The following is a 20,952-nucleotide window of genomic DNA, read 5'->3' as shown; positions in this document are numbered from 1 at the left end:
AATGACATCACAGCTGCCAATAGTAGAATGCAAAAGCAATGCAAGTTTGTGGCATGCCTCTGTACCTGGTTTGTGCGTACGGTGCCTGCCCTGGAAAATAAGTATATTTAAAACTATGTAAAACAAGCTTCTTTTTTAACTGAACATATAATAAATATGTGTGTTTCATTGTTCAAAGTAAGTGTTGTTGCATGAAACGTCTTTGCAAGAAAAATCAGCAAGAAAATACCATCATTCACATGGCAATTCTTAAAAGCTAGAGCGGTTTCTTTTGATATTTCTATGTAATTTCAGTTCATTCTAAAATTCTTATCTTTTAGGATATCGAGAAATGAAAATTATTAATCTGAATGCGCCGTTTTGACTACTGTTCAGTTGTGATACTTCTCACTTTACTGGTGAGGACGTCTTTATTTTTGCCATGTGGGTTGAAACAAAAAGGCACCAAGAAAGCAATTCACTAGACATAGCTTTGCCAGTTGCACAAATTTTTGTGGCCAGTTAAGCTAGGTTTGAATGCACTTAACATCCTTAAGAAGAAAGGTTGGGTTGATTAAATCCTTGATGGGATATTTAAACTATCAACATGAAAGGCAGAGTAACCTAAAGCAAACTGGCTACAGATTGCTTACCTGAGATCTTGTGAAACATTTGCGCTAAACTCAGAAAGGCCAAAACAATCCACAAATAATCAAACACATAAATGGAATACAGTATAAAATACATAAGCATGAAGTTGTATTCAATCCAACATTTAGGAATCAGTATCAGATCAACTGGAAAAATCACACAAATGTCTTAATGGGATATAGTGCTAGTGCTGGCAGATGTGAATGTACACGGCAATCAGCAATGTATTGCATATTTTGAAGATCCAGATTCGAACAGTGTTTGATGTACTCGAGGTCTTTTGCTATGAGTGTTATTCTTATGCTGTAGTGCAACTGCCTTGAAAATCCTCATCTTATTATTCTGAATGCAGTTAGCATGGGATTGGGGATTTCATGTAAGGTGCATGTATTGTTGCCAAATTGAAGAGAGCCTTATTGTAATGCTACAATTGCAAGCGAGTGCAAGAACACCATGATCACTGCTTGTGTTTAACTAAACCGTTGACCAGTCCCTGATCATGCCGCTAGTTTTGCACATGCTAAAGGCTCAATCAAACTGGATTTATGTATACAGTTAGTGTGTCATATGTGGTTTAGATTGGTGACTTGATTGGCTAGTGAATGTCTCTGAAAGTTGGAAAGTTGAACAGTGCTCAAGAGAGTAGCCAAGTTGTTATGCAAGGATAAGAAGCTGGGGTTTTACTCAAGTCTTAAAAAATAAATAAATAAATAAAAAACCCCAGAACTAAAGTGCATTCTTTGTATATACATTTCTAGTGTTAGTTCGAAAGAACAGTTGATGTTAAGGCATTCAGATTGACCTTGGTAACCTGCATGAAAGAGATGGCTGCTAAGAATGTTTAACTTTAGAGAGGAGAAAGCAGTCAGAGAAAATGCACAATGGTAGATGGTCTTGCTTCATCACTGTCATCCTTTAGGTGGTGCATGGAAATAAGCCAAGGTACTAATGTGTGTAGCTGCTCCCTTCTCCCTTATTTTTTTACAGGTTGACAGCACTCCATTAATTGGGGCTTCAAGTGGCAAGGAATTAGTGGAAAATGATTATTTCATTTATTTATTTTTTTTTTTAAAGTTAAATTTGACAAAGTCGAGATGTTTGCTGTATTTCATTTAATTTCTTTTGCCATTTGTCATCTTTGTAGAATTAATTTTGAAAATCAAGTCTATGTGCCAGTTTATCGAGCAATAATACAAAGTATCACAGTTGAAAAAAAAACATAAGAACATGATCCATGAGATTATAAAAATGTTAAAATGCTGCATTGATGTTCAATCCCTCATACTTTACTGGTGACAGTCGCTCAGATGTTATTGGTATTGGCACAGCAACATCACCACGGGCAAGCCAAGGCCTGACAAAGTGTGAATGTGAATTTTTTTTTTTGTATATTCTCATTGTTTTCTTATTTCCTCATGTTTACTTGCATCTTGAATTCTTCAGTTTACGGTAGAGTTTTATGTTGTACTGATATGACGCCCGCAAAAATAATTGAAAAACCTTTGCGACTGGGTGATGTCATGGGCCTCTGAAAGTTGCGTCACGCTCTGAACTACGATTGATCAGTCTGAAATATCCACTGTCTCCTGATTCACAAGGAGTGCAGTCTCCAACAATCTGTGACAATGATCAAAACAGACAAATCAACACCACAACCAGTTTTATAAGTGGTGCAATACGCACAGGTCCATATTAACAAAGCTTTTATGATTTTTCTTGAAAAATCCTTTTTTATTAACATTTTAATATATGTAAAGTGTAATTAACTGTAAATAGCATTTGGGGACATTTTATGATCATTTTGTAACAGAAACTATATGAATATAACTAAGATGTTTACAAAAAATAAAAAACAATACACTTTGGGAAACAACCGCAAACTGAGACACAATTCTAACGATACAATCATCTTACGTTTGTGCCAGTCAGAGCAAAAGCAACTTTCAGAGACCCTGCATCCTCTCAGCACTTATTATGGGCTTTTAGAAGCATTGTAAAGTGCTGGTGGGTTACTAATCATTGTAAATTACTGCTAATTTACGGGTAAATCCCTGGAAATACTTTGGAAATGTATGGCACTTAAAAGATCATTTCACAAGTTGGCAGTAAAAATTTTTCTTTGCTTTAGAAATGCTCATGTTTACAATTTCTGGTGTAAGTAGGCATTAGTTCCCCCATTTATGTCAGCGTGGTCACATTTCGGTTATTGGCTGCCTATTACTATAGAAACAAGCCCACACAAAGCTCAGCAGGGAAATGATATGCAGCCATACATGGGGGCGGGGTCTAGTATGATAATGAGGGCTGGGAAGAATGGAGTTTAGGGAAAGAAAAAAGGAGGTTTGAGGTTTTCACTACAGTAAATCTGACCTAGCTTTACCTGTTTGGTTGCAGTGATCACCTGGTTCTTTGTGTCTGAAATCATTGTACCGCCTGAGTTTCCTTTTGGAGGTTTTTTTTTTAACTGCTCTTTAAGTTGCCCCCTTTTCTTCCATTTCCTCAATACACAGGAACTTTGTAAAGATGTAAAGAAAAGTTTTCCTGATTTATGAAAAAAAGGATGTACATACTGTATCAATTAAAGGAATGATTCATAAAGCTTGTACACATGTGTCTGAACAGGTTTTAAAAGCAACAAATGCACACACATCAATGACGTTCAAAAGCAAATTTTACTCCTTGCTAAATATTAAAATAATAAATGTATGAGAGCATGTTACAGGCCATATGTGACAGCGCTAATGCAACACAAATCGCCATGGATGAGTAGCTGAGTATCTCTTCAGCAAAAAAAAAAGTGTAAAGTAACGCAAATGAAACTGAAAATAAGACTGAGACGCTCAACACACAATCATATTCATTAACAGTAGTGAGACTAATCCCCCTTCTCACCAAGAACGATAACTATAAAGATAACGACATTAGCGTCCACACCAGCGAACGATATCGTCTGTTTATTCTGAGCGCACGTGCGTCTGCCGCTTTAAATCCTCGAGCACTGATTGGATGTCAATGCTTGTATCGTTCATCAGGTGGAAAAAAATCGTTCTGAAAATGATTCCAACGATACCGTTTCTCTATGCCTTTATGGTTATAGTTGTAGTGTGAACACTGCTATTCTTTAATATTGAGAACGATTTTTAGAACTATATCTTTATCATTATCGTGCTTGGTGTGAACGGGCCTTAACTTATCTTTCTAGAGCGGATGACGCTCTCTCTGTTGTTGCGGTCTCTGATCTTAAAATTAGTTGTTGGTGAATAAAAACATCTGTTGCTTTTGTTGACGTGAACTCCGTTAAATTAGCATATTGCATGGGAAATTGTGGATCGTATATGTATCCATTTATGTGGCCAAGTGTAAATGGAATAAGTTTTAATAAATCAGATAGCTATCCAATCAGAGAAAATGCATTAAGTGTAAACCAGATGTAAACAGGCCAACTGTAATAGTTATTAGCCTTAAGTAATTTGGAAGACTCAAATAATTGGTTTAAAACATACTAAAACATCTCATTACTGACCCCCTATTACACATCCTAAAGGATCTTCTCTTTTACCAAATCTCAGTGACGCTGAGCACTAATTAATGACTTTAAAACAGAGAACAGACAGATCATGTCCTAGCAGGGTAATATGTTTCCACTCTTAGTGTCAGACCTTTAAGAATAGGCTTTCAGGGATATCATGACATTCAGAGGGAGTTACAGCCTTCTGCGCTGTTACCGCTTCTGAATCCACAACAGCAACAAGCACAGCGACTGAAACATTTTTCAAGGGCGTGCTTGTATCTATAGAGTGTATTGCGAGGGGGCACAGAAGACCTGACGCCACAGACGGACACTTAAATCTGGGTCAGTGTGTGTGTGTGGACTGTGTAACCATGAGACAAAGATACAGAAAAAGGCCAGTGGGTTGCTGCCAAGCAAGTTGTGAGGTGCCGTGAAAAAAAGAGATAAGATTAATGTGTTTAAAATGGAGTGAGTGAGACTCACTAAATGAGGACTGAGTTTATTAATATTCATCATGAGACAGACGTTCCAACACAGCAGCTGAGAAACAGCACCTTCAGCCCACCAAGCCAATAATACATATGAAATTAAGTCATCTTGATGACAAAGGCCCATATTTATTATTTGTTGAAAGATGTATTGAAGAGCATATGTCAACATAAGATGTACAAACAGTGTAAATGAACAAAAAACAAACAAAAAAACTGTATTTAATAGCTACTTCTATTCTCGTGCAAAGAGATACTAGCTTCTAACAGTGAGAAGAAGAACCGAATCCAACAGTAAAAGGATAAAAATGAATTAAGAGAAGCCCCCCCCCCCCCCCCCCAGAAGAACTGGTACGATCCAGCTTGCTCCTACCGTTGCCCTCAGATACATCAGTGAGAAACAAGAATTGGGAACTGCAGCTGCCCGGTTACCATAGTTACAGGATGGAGAGGAAGAGCAGGCGACTCAGAGAGAAGTAGCTGTAGTTGTGCAGGGGAGGTTCATGTCGCACAATGAACCCCATGATGGTCCCGTGGACATTGAGACTTTGAGGGGCACCTGAAAATAGAGAGAAAAGAACTGGGATCACTAGAGTGCCTGATCTAGATCTGCTGCATCATTTAATTTTACGGTAATTTAAGGTCGTCTGGAAATGCAGTGAAGCTTAATTAGGTTACCAATCAAACCCTATGACGTAATGAATTGCCTTTATAGTGGATAAATCTGTTTGAAAGTCTGTCTGATATGATCAAGGCTTCTATTAGAGCTATAAAATATGTCTGAAGCAACAAGGAAGAAACGTAGATCACGGCTTGTTACTTTCTCTATATTCAGAAGCTCTTTATTGTAATAAGATAAATTGACGATCATTTAAATGAAGTTGTGTGGGTGTACACTTACAGAGAGATTCACTCCCAAATTCTCAACGTGCTGAAGAGATTCCATGGTCTTCTTCACCAACACTGTTCACCAACAGAATATTCACAATATTTAAATGGCCTGTGCTTTTGTCTCTAAACTAACTGATCTAATACTATCTCATAAAAGATTTAACAATGAAATATTTTGATTAAAATATTAGTTATGCTGTATTGACAGCATTTGCAGCTTAATGTCATTTGCTATCAATGTCACTATCTTCATTATATTCATTATGTTTGCTGACTGAAATAAAATAAGTTGAAAAACTAAAATTAGTAACTGAAAATAAAAATGGAAAATAAAAACTACAACTGAACCAAAAAAAAACAAACAAACAATAAAATAATAAAAGTAACTAAAAAATGTCTAAAGTTTAAACAAAATATAAATTTGATATAGAAGTATAAAAGCTAATTCAAAGTATTAATAAAGATATCTAACTGTATACAAATAATATTAAAATAAGACCACAGAAAAAATGAGAGATTATTCACTCAGAGCTAATTGAAATGACCTTTTATTTCACCCAATTTATTTTATGTCTATATAAAAGGACTTGTGATGTCTCCCTCACCAGCAAACTGCTCCAACTGTGAGAACTCCACTTCAAACAGCAGCTCATCATGGATTTGAGCCACCAGCCTAAAAAGATATAGACATACAGAAACTAGATCAGTCATAATGTGGAGATATAATAACCAGACTGTGACCACCAACCCATGATGCATTTAGTTTTGGAATGTGACGGCAATATTACATTAGATGTGTCAAGTATTCTTATTGCTCTACACTGATCTGCAAGCCATCTATTGCAGACATATCTTCTAACGCTCGCTGAACAGAATAGAAAGAGACTTGGAGGGAGGGGGGCAGGAGAAAGAACGAAGAAGGAGGGACAGAGGGATGCTAACAAAGATAAATGACTGTAATATAGAGAGCTGCATAGCAAGTTAAGGGATTCACACAGAAGGGCTGAGGGAGAAAAAGCGATTGAGAAAATCAGGGATGTGTGTGTGTGTGTGTGTGTATAAATATATATATATATATATATATATATACATAAAAGAATAGAAGGAAAGGCATCCTTGGATAATAAATATTGTATTAGCACATGTAAAAATGAATATAAACCTAGATTAATAAATGCTGTGAAAACAATTTTCTTTGTTAGTGAGTGATGCAACAGAATGCATTAGAGGGATGGTTGTCCAAAATAAATAAACCTGTATGACTTACTTTCTTCTTTGGAACATGACAGTAGATATTTTAAGAAAGGTCTTTATGTTTTTATGTCCATACATTTAACGAACTGAAACTTTCTGAAAAAAAATATATAACTGCATTTCACATAATCAAAATGTATTATTCAGCTACACTTGGGATTATAAGAGATGGAGGGAGTGGAAAGTTGGACAGATGAATGGATGGATGTACCTGGCAATGTAAGGGGCAGAAGCCACTTGAGAGCAGATTTTGATCATTGCCATTTTGGCTAGGTCTGCAGCTGAGCCTGATGGGACACACACAGCCATTGTGACCATCAGAGATCTGGCAAACGTTACAAACACAAGAAGAAACGCACAAAATACCCTGTAGTACAAAGTTGACGGCCTGTCTCTCTGCTTGGTTTCGAAGGCTCCAGTCAGCAGAGTGAATGTGAGGGAGGGAACGGCGCCTTCCCATTATGGACTTGACAAAACCTAAGGCATCAATAAGAAAGAACACGCACAGCAACTTATACTCTTTTTCAGCTTTGTTATACTCAGTCACTCATTCACACACAAACTCTTTACAAATCACTCATGCCAGTGCATTCCGGGGTAAGTCAGACAATAGGTCAAGCTTTACACATAAATCCCTGTTGGAAAAGAGTGAGGTCAGCCAGTGGACTCATTCAGAAAATATTTTTCCCAGAAGCACAGAGACGCCAGGGGCGCGAAGTTATGGGGCACATAGAGTTGCATACGAGTAACAGTGTTCAGGAATGTGTGTGTGGCTTAGCGTGGGTATGTCGTATGAACAGATAACACTGATGATGCGTCACTGGAATGTGCTATTGTATTTCTCTTAGTATTCTTCTTCTTAGTATTTTTATGGGGAAAATGTTTTTAATTTTATTAACAGATAAAACCAGGTGACATATGCAAATAAATTTCCTTTGAACAAACTTCACTTCTCTGAATCAGATTGGCAGAGGTGTAAAATAATTGAGTATTTTTACTTGATTACTGTACTTAAGTATTATTTTGGGGGATTTGTACTTTACTCAACTACAATTTAAACTGACTACTTTTACTTGATTATACTTCTGAAGAAAAAAACAGTACTTTTTACTCCTTAAAATTTTATTTCGTCTTGAAAAGTACATTATATTTTTATTTATCTTCTGCACATTAAATATGGTAAACATAAGCTCAAACGTGTGTGCCTGACGTGAGAACTTGTTTCCATGCACTAAACACACACATTTCTACTTCAATTATGACTTTCATCAGGTAAATGTCTGGCTTCAAAAGTTCACCATCAAATCTGAGGAAGCATATTGAGGTAGCAAAGTTGCATTTTCCCGCAAAAAAGTTTATTCATTATATGTTCTGTTTTGATAGAGCCATTAGCTATTTAATATAGTAGCTGAATGCACAAAATTGAGGGCAAATAAAATCAGTGATGAGAATTTAAACATAATTAATATTTTTTGTGGGATTTTATTTTTTTATTAAATGTTACAAATCTCCCAAAAAAAGTGTTTAAATAAACATTATATGCTAAATTAATTGTAATTCATGTTTAGTGATGTTCTTACCAGGTGGTGAATAAGTTGTATTTACAATGTCATTATATGACTCATTAAGTAGGAATTAGTTGTCAGTGAATATTTTTTTAATCTTTATAATTACATGCTTTTCTCATTAATTAATCTAATTAGTCACAAATAATTATTTATCAATATTTGCTAAGAAAAAAACTCTAGATGCCCCAAATAAACATTTACAAGATTATTTGTCCCTTTAGAGAGTGATGTTGAATAGACAACACAAATAAAGTGGCCTTGAAGAAAGTTAACGTTGTGTGTTTTAATTCTATGACTCTCCTCATTAATTCAACAAATTCTTATTCAGTCTGGAATATATTTCTAGCCTCTCCATCACATCTTGCTCTTCAAAGGGACAGTTCACCCAAAACTGAAAATTCTCTCACCATTAACCGAACCTCTGTCGTCCCAGATGTTTATGACTTTCTTTCTTCACATGAACACAAGCAAAGATTTTTAGTCCATATACTGAAAGGGGACAGGACCACTTCAGAAATCACACAAAGTGAACATGACGATCAAGATTAAAATATTGGTATTTGTATTTTTATCGTTTCACTTAAGAAGACAGTGATTCATTAAATGGGGTTTCATGTGTTACTGTCATATTCACTTTGTGTACAGTTTTAGTTTTACAGTTTTTAAGTGTCATTTTTGGATGTCCCATACACTTGCATTATATAAAGAGGATTTTTTTTTTCTTTCTAAAACTCTTAGTTTGTGTTCCTCTGATAAATGAAAGTTATATAGGATGGCATGATGGTGGAAAGGATGGAGTTTCCTTTTAATCCCTTTCCCTTTATTTATTATTATTATTATTTTTTTGGTGTTCTGCTGGGTTTCATTTTAATTGTTGTTGTTGAACTAAATATACGTTTGACCTGGACCATTGCATTTTTTCGTTCCCTCCCTTTAACCATTCTTCTGTATTGTCTGTCAGGAAAAAGAAGTACTTCTAGTTTTTTAATACTGGAGTACAATTTAAAGTTCTTTTTTACTTTTACTCAAGTATGATTTTGACCAGATACTTGTACTTTTTACACCTCTGCAGATTGATAGTTAATGTTAACTAACTGGTGACCATTTTAGAGGACATATGAACTACCCTCAAGTTCACAGAATAACCACAGGTGTAGGCCAGATTAACTACCATACTTTTCGACAAGCAGAAAATGTCCAAACCTGTTTTTGTAAAAGCTATTTTTCTTTGCATTACCAACATTTAGAAACAAATAACATTTTCAATGACATATGTTTTTTTGTGGCTTAAAAAGATTCACCACTTCCATTATAATTCTGAACACAAAATAAGATATTTTAATCATTTTAATATTGGTGACCAAACCATTTTGGTAAAACATTCCATTGTATGGATTAAAAACAAGACATGTCTCAAAATATCTTCTTTCATGTTCTACAGAAGAAAGTCATTTATTCATAAAGGTTTAGAACAACATTAAGGTGACAGCGTCAACGATGACTATTCACCTTTGGGTGTAATATCAATTTAAGTGTCCAAATAATTTTTGGGGAACTGTGGTTCAGGTCCACCATCACAGCATGTATCAGAAGAGAATATGTTATTTTCCTTTTCACCTCTGAGAAAGGTCCTGTGTCTCTCTAAATCAAAAGCAGCACAGGGTGTCTCCCTGAGCAGAAGATTAGATGCAATCACTCTGCTACTGGAACTCCCTGTTCTAGAACAGATTACCAAGAGAGAAAGCTCAGTCTTTACAGCCCTTTCCTGTTTCATTTTCTTGATTCTTCCTCGCTCTCAGAACCTGATAAAATTTTCAGCTAAAATTATAGCAGGTGTTTTGTTGCTGTGTGAGAGGCTTTGTATAGATTCCTCCAGTATTTATTGTGTAATGAGCACACTGGTAGCAATAATAACGTTACCTGCTTGACAGATAGTTATGTCTACAACAGACACGAGTGCTGTTGGAGTTGTCTAATTTGGCCAGGTGTATTAATTTCGGTGGTGGGGGGTGGGGGATGGCAATAAACATAACATTTCTCAAGATACATTTTTTGAAGGGAACACAAATAATACTAGCCTGGTAAAAACAAACTCTGCTACTTTGCTTTGCTTCGTAGACATAGTCTTGAAGGGCATAATTGACAAGCGTTTACTTTCTCATGGGGGGATTAATCATCAAATAATTAATCGCAACCAAAATAAACGTTTTGGTTTACAAAATATATGACTGTGTACTTTGTATATATAAATAAACACATGTAAATATTTTCAAAATATATACTGTATGTGTGTATTTATATATACATATTAAATAAACAGTATACATATGGTATGTACATTTTTTATTTTGGTTGCGATTAATCGTTTGACAGCACTAATAAATTTATATAGCAACAAATCAAACGCGGTCTCTTTTATTACTAACCTTATGCGATTATATTTAATGATATAATTACTGAATCATCTTTTTTTTTTTTTGGCGGTTTTTACCTTTATTAGGAGAGGACAGTATTTAAGATAGGAAGCGGAGAGGGAGAGAGGGAGAGAGAGAGAGAGAGAGAGAGAGAGAGGGGAGGGATAGGATTGGGAAAGGTCCGTGAATCAGGACTCGAACTCAGGATGCCTGGAGCGCAACAACATTATATGTCCACGAGGCTATTGGCACTGAAGGGCCTTTATTCTGGCTGTTAAATATTTATACTTAACTAATATTTTATGTCACCTTTTATTTAGCTGTTCTTTATTTTGTTTCGCCATACATTGTATTAATGTTTATCATTCCAATAAAATAAATACTCCATACTTTGTAATAATAGTAAAATGGCCAGTAAACTGTGCATTTGATATTTTAAAGCAACACTGAGATGAAATATGATGGACTATAATGGCAGCAGAAAATATAACTATTTAAGTCACAGCAGGAGAAGTAAAAGAAAGAGTATGTGTGACTTAAGTTCACTGCATGGTGTAAAAACCATGATGTGTGTAATATCAGTGAAAGTGTGGCAGCTCTATATTCACACACCGGACTGTGAAGTGAGTGAGTTTTGTGAAAGAGTGTTTGCTTAGTTTTTTCAACACTACCCTGTGTTTATCACACACACACACCTTGTTTGTGGCAGTACTGGATGGTGTGCTGAATGAAGGCCGGCACCTCTCTATACGTCTGTAGGAAAGTGTCCTGAAAACGACTGGCCTCCTCTGCACTCACACCAAGAATACCAGACAACCGCTCTCTTCCTGTGTGTTAGGGTGTCGAGAAAGAAGGAGAGAGAGAAAATCAGTGGACAAAAGCAACTGAGAACAGAAATATTCCATGCTTAAAACAGTTCAAGGTGAGACAAAAAGACAAAATGAGGTGAGATGAGGCACACAATGATTTTGAGAAATAGGTTAAACTGAGCAGCCCATTCTCCCCATGTTGCTATGACGACAACTACCATGACAACAACGATGAAATAAATGATGAAATAAATGATGAAATAAAAACAAGATATTATGGGAGAGTGATTACTTTTTTCCGCCTCTACTGATATTGCTTATGTAAAATATCACACACAACATTGTCATCTGTTAGCTAAACAACATTCTTCCAAAAATGTGATTTTGTGTTCAACAGAAGACTGAAATTCATACACAAAGGAAATGATTGGTTCTGTGAATTATTACAGAAATATTTGAATGAAGAATCACGTGACACTGAAGACTGTCACATGACACTGAAGTAATGGCTGCTGAAAATTCTGCCTTGCCATCACAGGACTAAACTACATTTATAAATATATTAATAAATAGAAAATTATTATTTTTAAATGTAATATTTCACAAAATTACGGTTGTACTATTGTCTAAAGTTTTGTTGTTGTTTTTACCATTTTTTATCATCCACCAGGCAAAAATGATAACCCTGATGTTGTATAAAATGAATAGCACACCTCACCTTATTAGCCACACAGATTGGAGTCCAGTATCATCATGTCCATAGCACAAATAAGCTGCGTGCAAGAGTTTATACTTGGGTCTAATGGTTTGTTCAGATCCCTAACCCTACTAATAGTGTTAACAACACTAGTAATGCTTTGCTAGCAGTACTAATGAATACCTAGGAAATATTGGCATCAGATGTAGTGTAGCTACTAACTAACCCAAAGAATTTTTCATCAGTCCAACTACAGAGTAACAACTAGTCATATGACATAACCAATGTTACATGCTTTAATTTACGCAGTGACCTGTTGAATAAAGCAGGACCAAGTACATATACCAGGAAGACTCAGGTTCATTTTTATCTGACCTTCTGTCTGCCTGTAATTGAGATTATTTCTAGACAGAGAGAGATGACTATATGAAGCATGCGAACAGGGAGATGAAGGCAGCAGGATGCAAGCAGAAGTGATAAAGATTGCGTCACTGTGCATTCTCACTGGTTCAGAACATTTGCTCTCTAGTTCTCCTCCTTTTGCCTAATTACTCCATCTCTAAACCATCCTTCTCTCTGGGATACTCAATAGTTAATCTCTCATATTCTGACCCACTTGTGTCGTATGTATGTCCACCCCCCCCCCCACCTATGCCTATGTGTATGTGTGTTTAATTTTCTCCTATGCTACACCTCCTTTTAGTATTTGGTAACCATGGCAATCCTTCGCATTCTGCAAGATTATCAACATATGCTGACACTGTAGTGCTCTCACCCCCTCTGTCTCTCAATCACTTTCTACCAGCACTCAGTCACTCATTATTCCCTTCCTCACACTGTCTCTCTCTTTCTCGGCTTTCCTGATATGACATTATGGTCGAAATGAAAATGTTTTGTTCTGCCTCGACAAGCCGAATGCCTCTGTAAGAGTGCAATACATTTATTTTTCTGTATTCAGCAACTTCAGTGCTCAAACACATTTTGGTGAGCCACTTGTGAGATGCTGGATTGAAAAATATAAATGAGAGAAGAAGAAAAAAGACAGAAAGATAAATTCAAGCTGACCCAGTTAAAGTAAAGTAGAACAGTGACACCCTCCTTCAGTGCCTCCAAACACATATAATAAGATTCTTCTCTAGTAAGGTTGTGGTCATGGAGGGCACATTCCGGGAGATCTCTGTTAGCAACCACTATGAACAATAAGGCTCTCTGCACTTGACTCAGAGTAAAGCCCTTCAGTCTGGCCCATAACGTTTCTCTTTATTTCTTTCTATCTGTACCAATGTCTATCTCTTTCATTCTAAAAAAATAAATGTATGTATCTCTGCTTTGCTTATGCCACAATTATCCATACATATACGAATAAAGATAGTTTACTTAATTTTTTTAAACAGTCAAATATTCATCAAATATTTTTTGCTTGTTTATTTATTTTTTCTTTCTCTCGCTTATATTTAAAGCTTCCAATTCTAAATTGAAAATGTTCCCAGTTTTTACTAAAAGGATACACTGGAATTCAAAAGGTTGGGGTCAGTAAGTTATTATTATTTTTTTCTCATTTAAAATTCAGTTTCCAAATTCAAAATGTCCAGTTTTTTTTAAGGGCACCGTAGTATTCCAAAGTTTGTGGTCAGTTTATTTTAAAGAAATGAATACTTTTATTCAGTAGTGACTTGTGCCACTACTGATATTGATCTACAATATAATACTTTCATTCAGCAAGAATGGATTGATTAAAAGTAATAGTAAGGCCATTTATAATGTTACAAAATGTTTCGATTTCATATAAACAGTGATATTTAACTTAATAATCCTTAAAAATCCAGAAGAAAAATGTATCACAGTTCCACAAATATATTAAGCAGCACAACCGTTTTGAATGACAGTTTCAAAATTTAAAAAATACATTTAATAATTCAAAATTTACAATTCTGACACTCATTCACCCTCATGTTGCTTTAAAGGGGTCATATGATGCAATTTCAAGTTTTCCTTTCTCTTTGGAGTGTTACAAGCTCTTGGTGGTTGAAGAAGATCTGCAAAGTTGCAAAGTCTCAAATCCAAAGAGATATTCTTTATCAAAAAGTTAAGACTCTGCCACGCCCCCCTTAAAATGTTCCCACATGTCTACGTCACTATGTGGAAATATTTGCGCAATGTCATCCAAATGTTCACGCAAAGAAAGAAGGTTTCAGTAACTGCAGTAAGTGTTGAAGCAGCCATGTCAGGGAGATGCTGTTTTTCTTGGAGAAAGCAAAAGCACTTCATTTGTCCTTCCAAAAGTAGATGCATTTAGGAATCTTTAAGATTACTTACAACAGAAAAGCAACGCATTTAATGGACGACCGTTTCGTGAACCTAGGAGAGAAGGTAATTCTGACTTTGTTACGACAATCTGGCACTTCTGAATCAGCCACTGTAAGTATGTTTTGTTATTAGTTTATTTTCAAATTTGAAGTTCACATTGAAGTCAGCTGTCTTAACCATCCGTGGCTTGTGTACTGCAAACACATATGAGCTTCATCACTGTCTGTCACGCGATTCTGTTCCCCTTTTGGGCTTGAATTGATGGTAAAACTAAGGACATTATTAACTGTCTTTACATTTATTTTGAAAGATGAAGCTCACGATTATGGAAAGGGGAGTTACATGTTTGCAGTGTTCGGCCAATCACACTGCACTGAGTCAGTTGGCCAATCAGAGCAGACTGTACTTGTATAGTATGTACTTAAATACTTAAGGAGGGCCTTTATAGAAAACGTACTCGGTTACTAACGTAACCTCGGTTCCCTGAGATGAGGGAACGAGTACTGCGTAAGCCAGCTTACGCTATGGGAAAAGGTCCCCTTTTCTCGAGAATATGAAGCCAAAAATTATCCTTAATTTTTAATAATGTAAAACGCGGCTCGCGCGCTTATTGGCTGTGCTGTGGCAACTGCAGCAACCTATGGTGAGGCGGCGGAGAGGAACGAACCAATGGGGGCGCTTCGCGCCCATTGGACGTCAGAGTGCGCCAAAATAGGCGTGGCTGGAACTATATAAGCCGCCGCTTTGCCATAGGGATCAGGTTTTAAATCGACTGAAGCGATCACCCGATCCGAGCACATAGCACGGCAGGTTACGCAGTACTCGTTCCCTCATCTCAGGGAACCGAGGTTACGTTAGTAACCGAGTACGTTCCCTTTCGAGAGTACTCTCGTACTGCGTAAGCCAGCTTACGCTATGGGAACACAATGTAAAACGCCGTGCGTGCTCGGGAACTTCGACCTGTCACAGCCCGAGGCGAGAGCCCGGGGCTTTATAGCAGGAGAAATCCCAGTCCCAACAGCCAACCTTAGTGAGCTTTATATAGGGAACGAAAAAAGGGGGACGTGATAAGGCTTAGCACGTCTATATAGAAAGTACCCTGGCCTGCAGGGCAGGGACTTGCAGATTATAGAATCTAATAAATGTGGACGGAGAGGCCCAGCCTGCCGCCGCACAGATATCATCCAGTGGTATCCCGCAGGACCACGCCCATGATGAGGCCATACCTCGGGTGGAATGGGCTCTGATGCCGAACGGGCAGCGAAGGCCCTTAGATTTGTAAGCCAGCGAGATAGTGTCTACTATCCATCGCGATAGGCTTTGCTTCGTGGTGGCGAGACCTCGGGTGCGCCCACCAAAGCATATGAAGAGCTGGTCCGACCTCCTGAATGAGGCGGAGCACGCAATATAGGTTTTGAGAGCCCTGACGGGGCAGATGAAGCTCGTGTTGCTTTCGTCGCTTTGCGAGGAAAGGGCTGACAGCGAGATGACCTGTGCTCTGAACGGTGTTGAGAGCACCATGGGGACATAGCCGTGTCTTGGTCTGAGAATGACTCTGGAGTCATTAGGCCCAAATTCGAGACAGTCAGCGCTTAGAGATAGCGCATGTAAATCTCCCACTCGCTTGACTGAGGCCAGAGCCAGTAGAAAAGCGGTTTTGAACGAAAGAAGCTTCATGTCGACAGACTGAAGCGGTTCAAAAGGGGGGCCCTTTAAGGCCTCTAGGACCGTAGACAGATCCCAGGAAGGGATTGAAGGGGGTCGGGGAGGGTTCATCTGACGAGCTCCCTTAAGGAAACGAATGACCAGTTTGTTTTTTCCCCAGTGATAGGCCGGCCACCGGAGCATGAGAAGCTGCAATGGCTGCCACATACACTTTGAGCGTAGACAGGGATCTGCCCGCATCTAAACGCTCCTGTAGGAAGGAGAGTATCTCCGTCACGTCACATAAGTGAGGGTCTAGGTTCCGTGTCCCGCACCAGGTGGAGAACACTGACCATTTCTGCGCGTAAAGGCGCCTGGTTGAGGGCGCTCTGTCTTCCGTAATGGTCTTTAACACTCCCTCAGGGAGGTTCCCGGGTACCCGTTGAGGGGCCATACATGAAGGGCCCAAAGTTCGGGGTGGGGATGCCAGAGCGCGCCCTTCAGCTGCGTGAGGAGATCTTTCCGCAGCGGTATTGGCCATGGGGCTGTACTGGACAGCTGCATCAGCTCGGAGAACCAAGGTTGGGTCGTCCAGAGTGGGGCTACTAGCAACATAGCACATCTGTTCTTCCTGACCCGATCGATGACCTGCGGTAGCATCGCGACCGGTGGGAAGGCATAAAGCGGGCGTCTGGGCCAATCGAGGGCCAGCGCGTCCCTGCTCTTTGAAAAATATATTGGGCAATGAGCGTTGTCTTCTGAGGCGAAGAGGTCGACCTCTGCCCTGCCGAAGATGCTCCACATCAACTGAACCGTTTGTGGGTGAAGAGACCACTCCCCAGGGGGAACATTCGCCCTGGAAAGCATGTCCGGGCCCCGGTTCAGGATGCCAGGTACATGCGCTGCCTTTAGCGAGCGCAGGTTGTAATGTGCCCATGTCAGAAGATGTTCGGTCAGGGTGTGCAAGGTTTTTGACCTGACACCACCCTGGCGATTTATGTAGGCCACCACTGACATGTTGTCTGATCTGACCAGAACGTGGTGGCCGTTTAAAAATGGGAGGAAAGCTTTCAGGGATAGTTCGACCGCTATCATCTCCAGACATTTTATGTGTAACAGTTGCTCCGGGCTCGACCAGAGGCCGGAGGCAGACCTGCCCTCGTACAGGGCGCCCCAACCGAGGTTGGATGCATCTGTGGAGACTACTTTCCATTTCGAGACAGCGCCCGTGCTTACGCCTAACTGATACCAGTTGGCTATTTTCCAAGGGGCCAGAGCTGTGATGCAGCCGTGGGTCACCTTGATGCGCGCGCTGGAACACGGTCTCTCAGCCAGCGTTGTAGTGGGCGCATGCGCAGCAGGCCCAGTTTGAGAACCGCAGAGGCTGATGCCATCAGACCTAGCATTTCTTGAAATCGTTTGAGCGGGTAAAGAGACCCGGCTTTGAACGACACGGCTAGATGCTGAATAGTGAGAGCGCGCTGTGACGTCAGACGCGCTGTACATGTCACAGAGTCTATGTCTATCCCCAAAAAGGAAATCCTTTGGCTGGGAGACAGAGCGCTCTTGACAGTGTTGATCGTGAGACCCAGGCATTCTAAATGGCTGATGATCCAGGATCTGTGTGTCTTCAGTAGTTCCTCGGAATGGGCTAAAACTAGCCAGTCGTCGAGGTAGTTCAATACTCGCACTCCCCGCATTCTCAGGGGTGCGAGAGCGGCATCCATGCACCGTGCAAACGTACGGGGCGCTACGGAGAGGCCGAATGGAAGAACCATGTACTGATAAGTCTGCCCCTCGAAGGCGAATCTCAAGAATGGCCTGTGATGAGGTGCTATTTGAATGTGAAAGTAAGCGTCTTTCAGATCCACTGAGAAAAACCAATCCCTCGGGCGAATTTGCGCGAGTATTTGTTTGGTAGTTAACATTTTGAACGATCGCGTCATAAGCGCTTTGTTCAAACGTCTGAGATCTAGGATGGGTCTGAGACCGCCATCCTTTTTTGGTACGAGGAAGTAGCGGCTGTAAAAGCCTGACTCGCGCTGCGCAGGGGGCACAGTTTCTATCGCCCCTTTTGCAAGAAGGTTTATCAGTTCGGCGCGAAGGACGTGTGTCATTTCGCTTTTCACTTTCGTTTCGACCACGGCGCGAAAGTGCGGCGGTCTGCGAGCGAACTGGAGCGAGTAACCTCGTTTTATTATATTCAAAACCCAATTTGATATGCCGGGGATGGCCTGCCATGCAGCGGCTCGTGCGGCTATGGGTTGAATGTGCTTCGGGCACTGGCCGCCTGTTATGAGGGGACCAGTAGCTCGAGTATGCTGTGCTTGGGACACTGTGGTGACAGCGCTTATTTGTAGGGTTGCGCACTGAGAAGTGGGCACGCGCGCTACATTTAGAGCACCTCCGGCGCGAGCGGGAAGGTGGGCATGAAAGGGGACCCGAGTGTGTTTTTGTGACACTTGGGGGAGTGTGTATACATGTAGGGGTGCGTACTGTGTAGTGGGCACACTGCCTACATAGAAAAAGCTCTTTTTGTGCTTTATTGAGGTCGCCGTGAAAGCGGCGTTTGTGTGCAGGCGTGCGTGCATTGTAACAGGCTCGTTTACTGCAGTATAGACATCTCCAACCGCCTTTAGTGAGGGGATTGGAGGAACTATGTGAGGTTTCTTGTGTGGTGGTCCGGCCGCAGCGGGACTTAACCACGGTCTTTTCAGCACGAAGGTCAGGAGGGCTTCGGAGGCTCGGGGTTCAGCACAATCCTGGGCCGAGGTCCCCGTCTCTCTGGCGGTTTGCGGCTCGTAGAGCGAGAGCGGTGCTGGGTTTTGGTCGCTGGGCGAGACTAAGTCTGGCTGCGATGGCTTCGAGGTCTGAGGGGGCGGCGCATTTCTACGGCGTCCCGCAGCAGAGCTAGAGCGTTTCAGCAGGAAGTGTCTCATTGCTTGTGACGTCTTCTGAGCCTCAGTGAAGCGTTCAGCGAAACCCTTAACCGACTGGCCAAAGAGGCAAGAAAGGCGGATTTGTCGGCGTCTTTCATCTCCGTGAGCGTGAGCCAGAGGTGTCGCTCTAAAACAGCGAGGCTTGCCATGCTTCGGCCGATCGCTTGTGCTGTGGTCTTTGTCGCACGCAGGGCTAGATCAGTAGCGCTGCGGAGATCTTTAAAATCATAGGTATCTGGGGCAGACTCGTCCAGGTTACGGAGAAGTCTGGCCTGAAAAACCTGAAGCACAGCCATGGTGTGTAGAGCCGAAGCAGCTTGACCAGCGGAGGTGTATGCTCGGCCAGCGAGAGCTGAGGTGGTGCGGCACGGTTTGGATGGATGCACGGGCTTCGACCGCCATCCTGCGGCTGAGGGCGGGCAGAGGTGTGCAGCAATTGCCTCCTCGAGAGGGGGGAGGCTCTCGTAACCGTGGTCTCGGGCGCCGTCGACAGAGGAGAGCGCTGACGAGACAGAAGTTTTCAAACGTGCGGAGAATGGGGCTTTCCACGACTTCGTGAGTTCATCGTGAACTTCCGGGAAGAAGGGGGCGTTTCTTTGCGGAGGGGCCGAAGGGCGCCCCTGCAAGAACCATTCGTCCAGCCTGCTTTTAGCGGGCTCGTCTGGAGGAGACCAGTCGAGCTGAAGGTCGCTGACAGCCCTTGTAAGCACGCTAGTAAGCTCCGCGTCGATATCAGCGCGTTGTCCGGTGCAGCTGGGGGCTGTAGAGGGGGGGGGGGGGGTCCGCAATGGAGCCCGACCATTCCTCACTACTGGACGCGGCGAGAGAAAGGCTGTCGTGTCTGTCTTCTTCCGCCTCAGGTGCTCCGAAGGAGAAGGGGGCGCTGGTGAGCAGAGACTGGCGCTGCTCGTCCACGAAGAGGACAGGGGAAGGAGAGAGAGCGGGCGAGGCATGCGGGGAGTGTTCCGGCGTGAGCTCGCGTGTAGCAGTGTGCTCAGGCATTCTCTGATCGCGGCGTTTCTTACGCGGCACTTGAGAGAGAAGAGGCGGAGCGGGTGGAGCGTCGTGGCTGGTTTGAGCTAATCGAGCCCGCAGGGTCGATATAGCCATGTTGTCGCACTCAGGGCAGCCGCCCTTGGAGAGTGCATTCTCAGCATGCTCGCGGCCCAGGCAGGAGACACAGAGGATGTGGCGGTCCTTGCTGGGCAGAGGGCCTCGGCAGGAAGCGCAGGCCCGAGGCATTTGAAACAACGCCTCGAAATTTGCTCTTTTGCGAAAAAGTGTGATGCAGCGGCAAACACACTTAGCTTTTTAAAGGATATAGTCACGCCGGATGGCGCAGCAGGAAGCGAACGCTGAAGGCGGCGTCGGGATGAAGCACGAGCTGACGTCCTCAGATCTGCGTTGCAGTGCTATCCCGCTGAGAGGCTTTTCGACGGCGTGTAGAGGCTTCTCCGGAGAAGACAGCGAAGTGCAGGTGAGATCGCTGAAGGAGATGAAATCTGATCCCTATGGCAAAGCGGCGGCTTATATAGTTCCAGCCACGCCTATTTTGGCGCGCTCTGACGTCCAATGGGCGCGAAGCGCCCCCATTGGTTCGTTCCTCTCAGCCGCCTCACCATAGGTTGCTGCAGTTGCCACAGCACAGCCAATAAGCGCGCGAGCCGCTTCGCTTAGGTCTGGTGTGCTGCAGCACTGCGTTTTACATTATTAAAAATTAAGGATAATTTTTGGCTTCATATTCTCGAGAAAAGGGGACCATTTCCCATAGCGTAAGCTGGCTTACGCAGTACGAGAGTA

At 41.4% G+C, this 20,952-nt stretch overlaps 1 protein-coding gene across 1 annotated transcript in view; it reads right to left on the bottom strand.

Moving 5' to 3' along the window:
- Positions 1-4,986: 4,986 nt before the first annotated feature.
- Positions 4,987-20,952, bottom strand: part of LOC132118407 (DNA polymerase nu-like) — a 72,604-nt gene continuing 56,638 nt past the window's right edge. The window contains exons 21-26 of the mRNA XM_059528233.1: positions 11,452-11,583; positions 7,141-7,251; positions 6,986-7,061; positions 6,126-6,193; positions 5,531-5,592; positions 4,987-5,188 (exon numbers count right to left, since the gene is read on the bottom strand). Coding sequence (XP_059384216.1) covers positions 5,096-5,188; positions 5,531-5,592; positions 6,126-6,193; positions 6,986-7,061; positions 7,141-7,251; positions 11,452-11,583 — 542 coding nt within the window. The 3' untranslated portion in view covers positions 4,987-5,095. The remainder of the gene's footprint in view (positions 5,189-5,530; positions 5,593-6,125; positions 6,194-6,985; positions 7,062-7,140; positions 7,252-11,451; positions 11,584-20,952) is intronic.

The sequence above is a fragment of the Carassius carassius genome, chromosome 3 (assembly GCF_963082965.1).
Source record: "Carassius carassius chromosome 3, fCarCar2.1, whole genome shotgun sequence".
Taxonomy (NCBI): domain Eukaryota; kingdom Metazoa; phylum Chordata; class Actinopteri; order Cypriniformes; family Cyprinidae; genus Carassius; species Carassius carassius.
The sequence above is the reverse complement of the archived record's forward strand: the minus strand, read 5'-3'. Positions and strand labels throughout refer to the sequence as shown.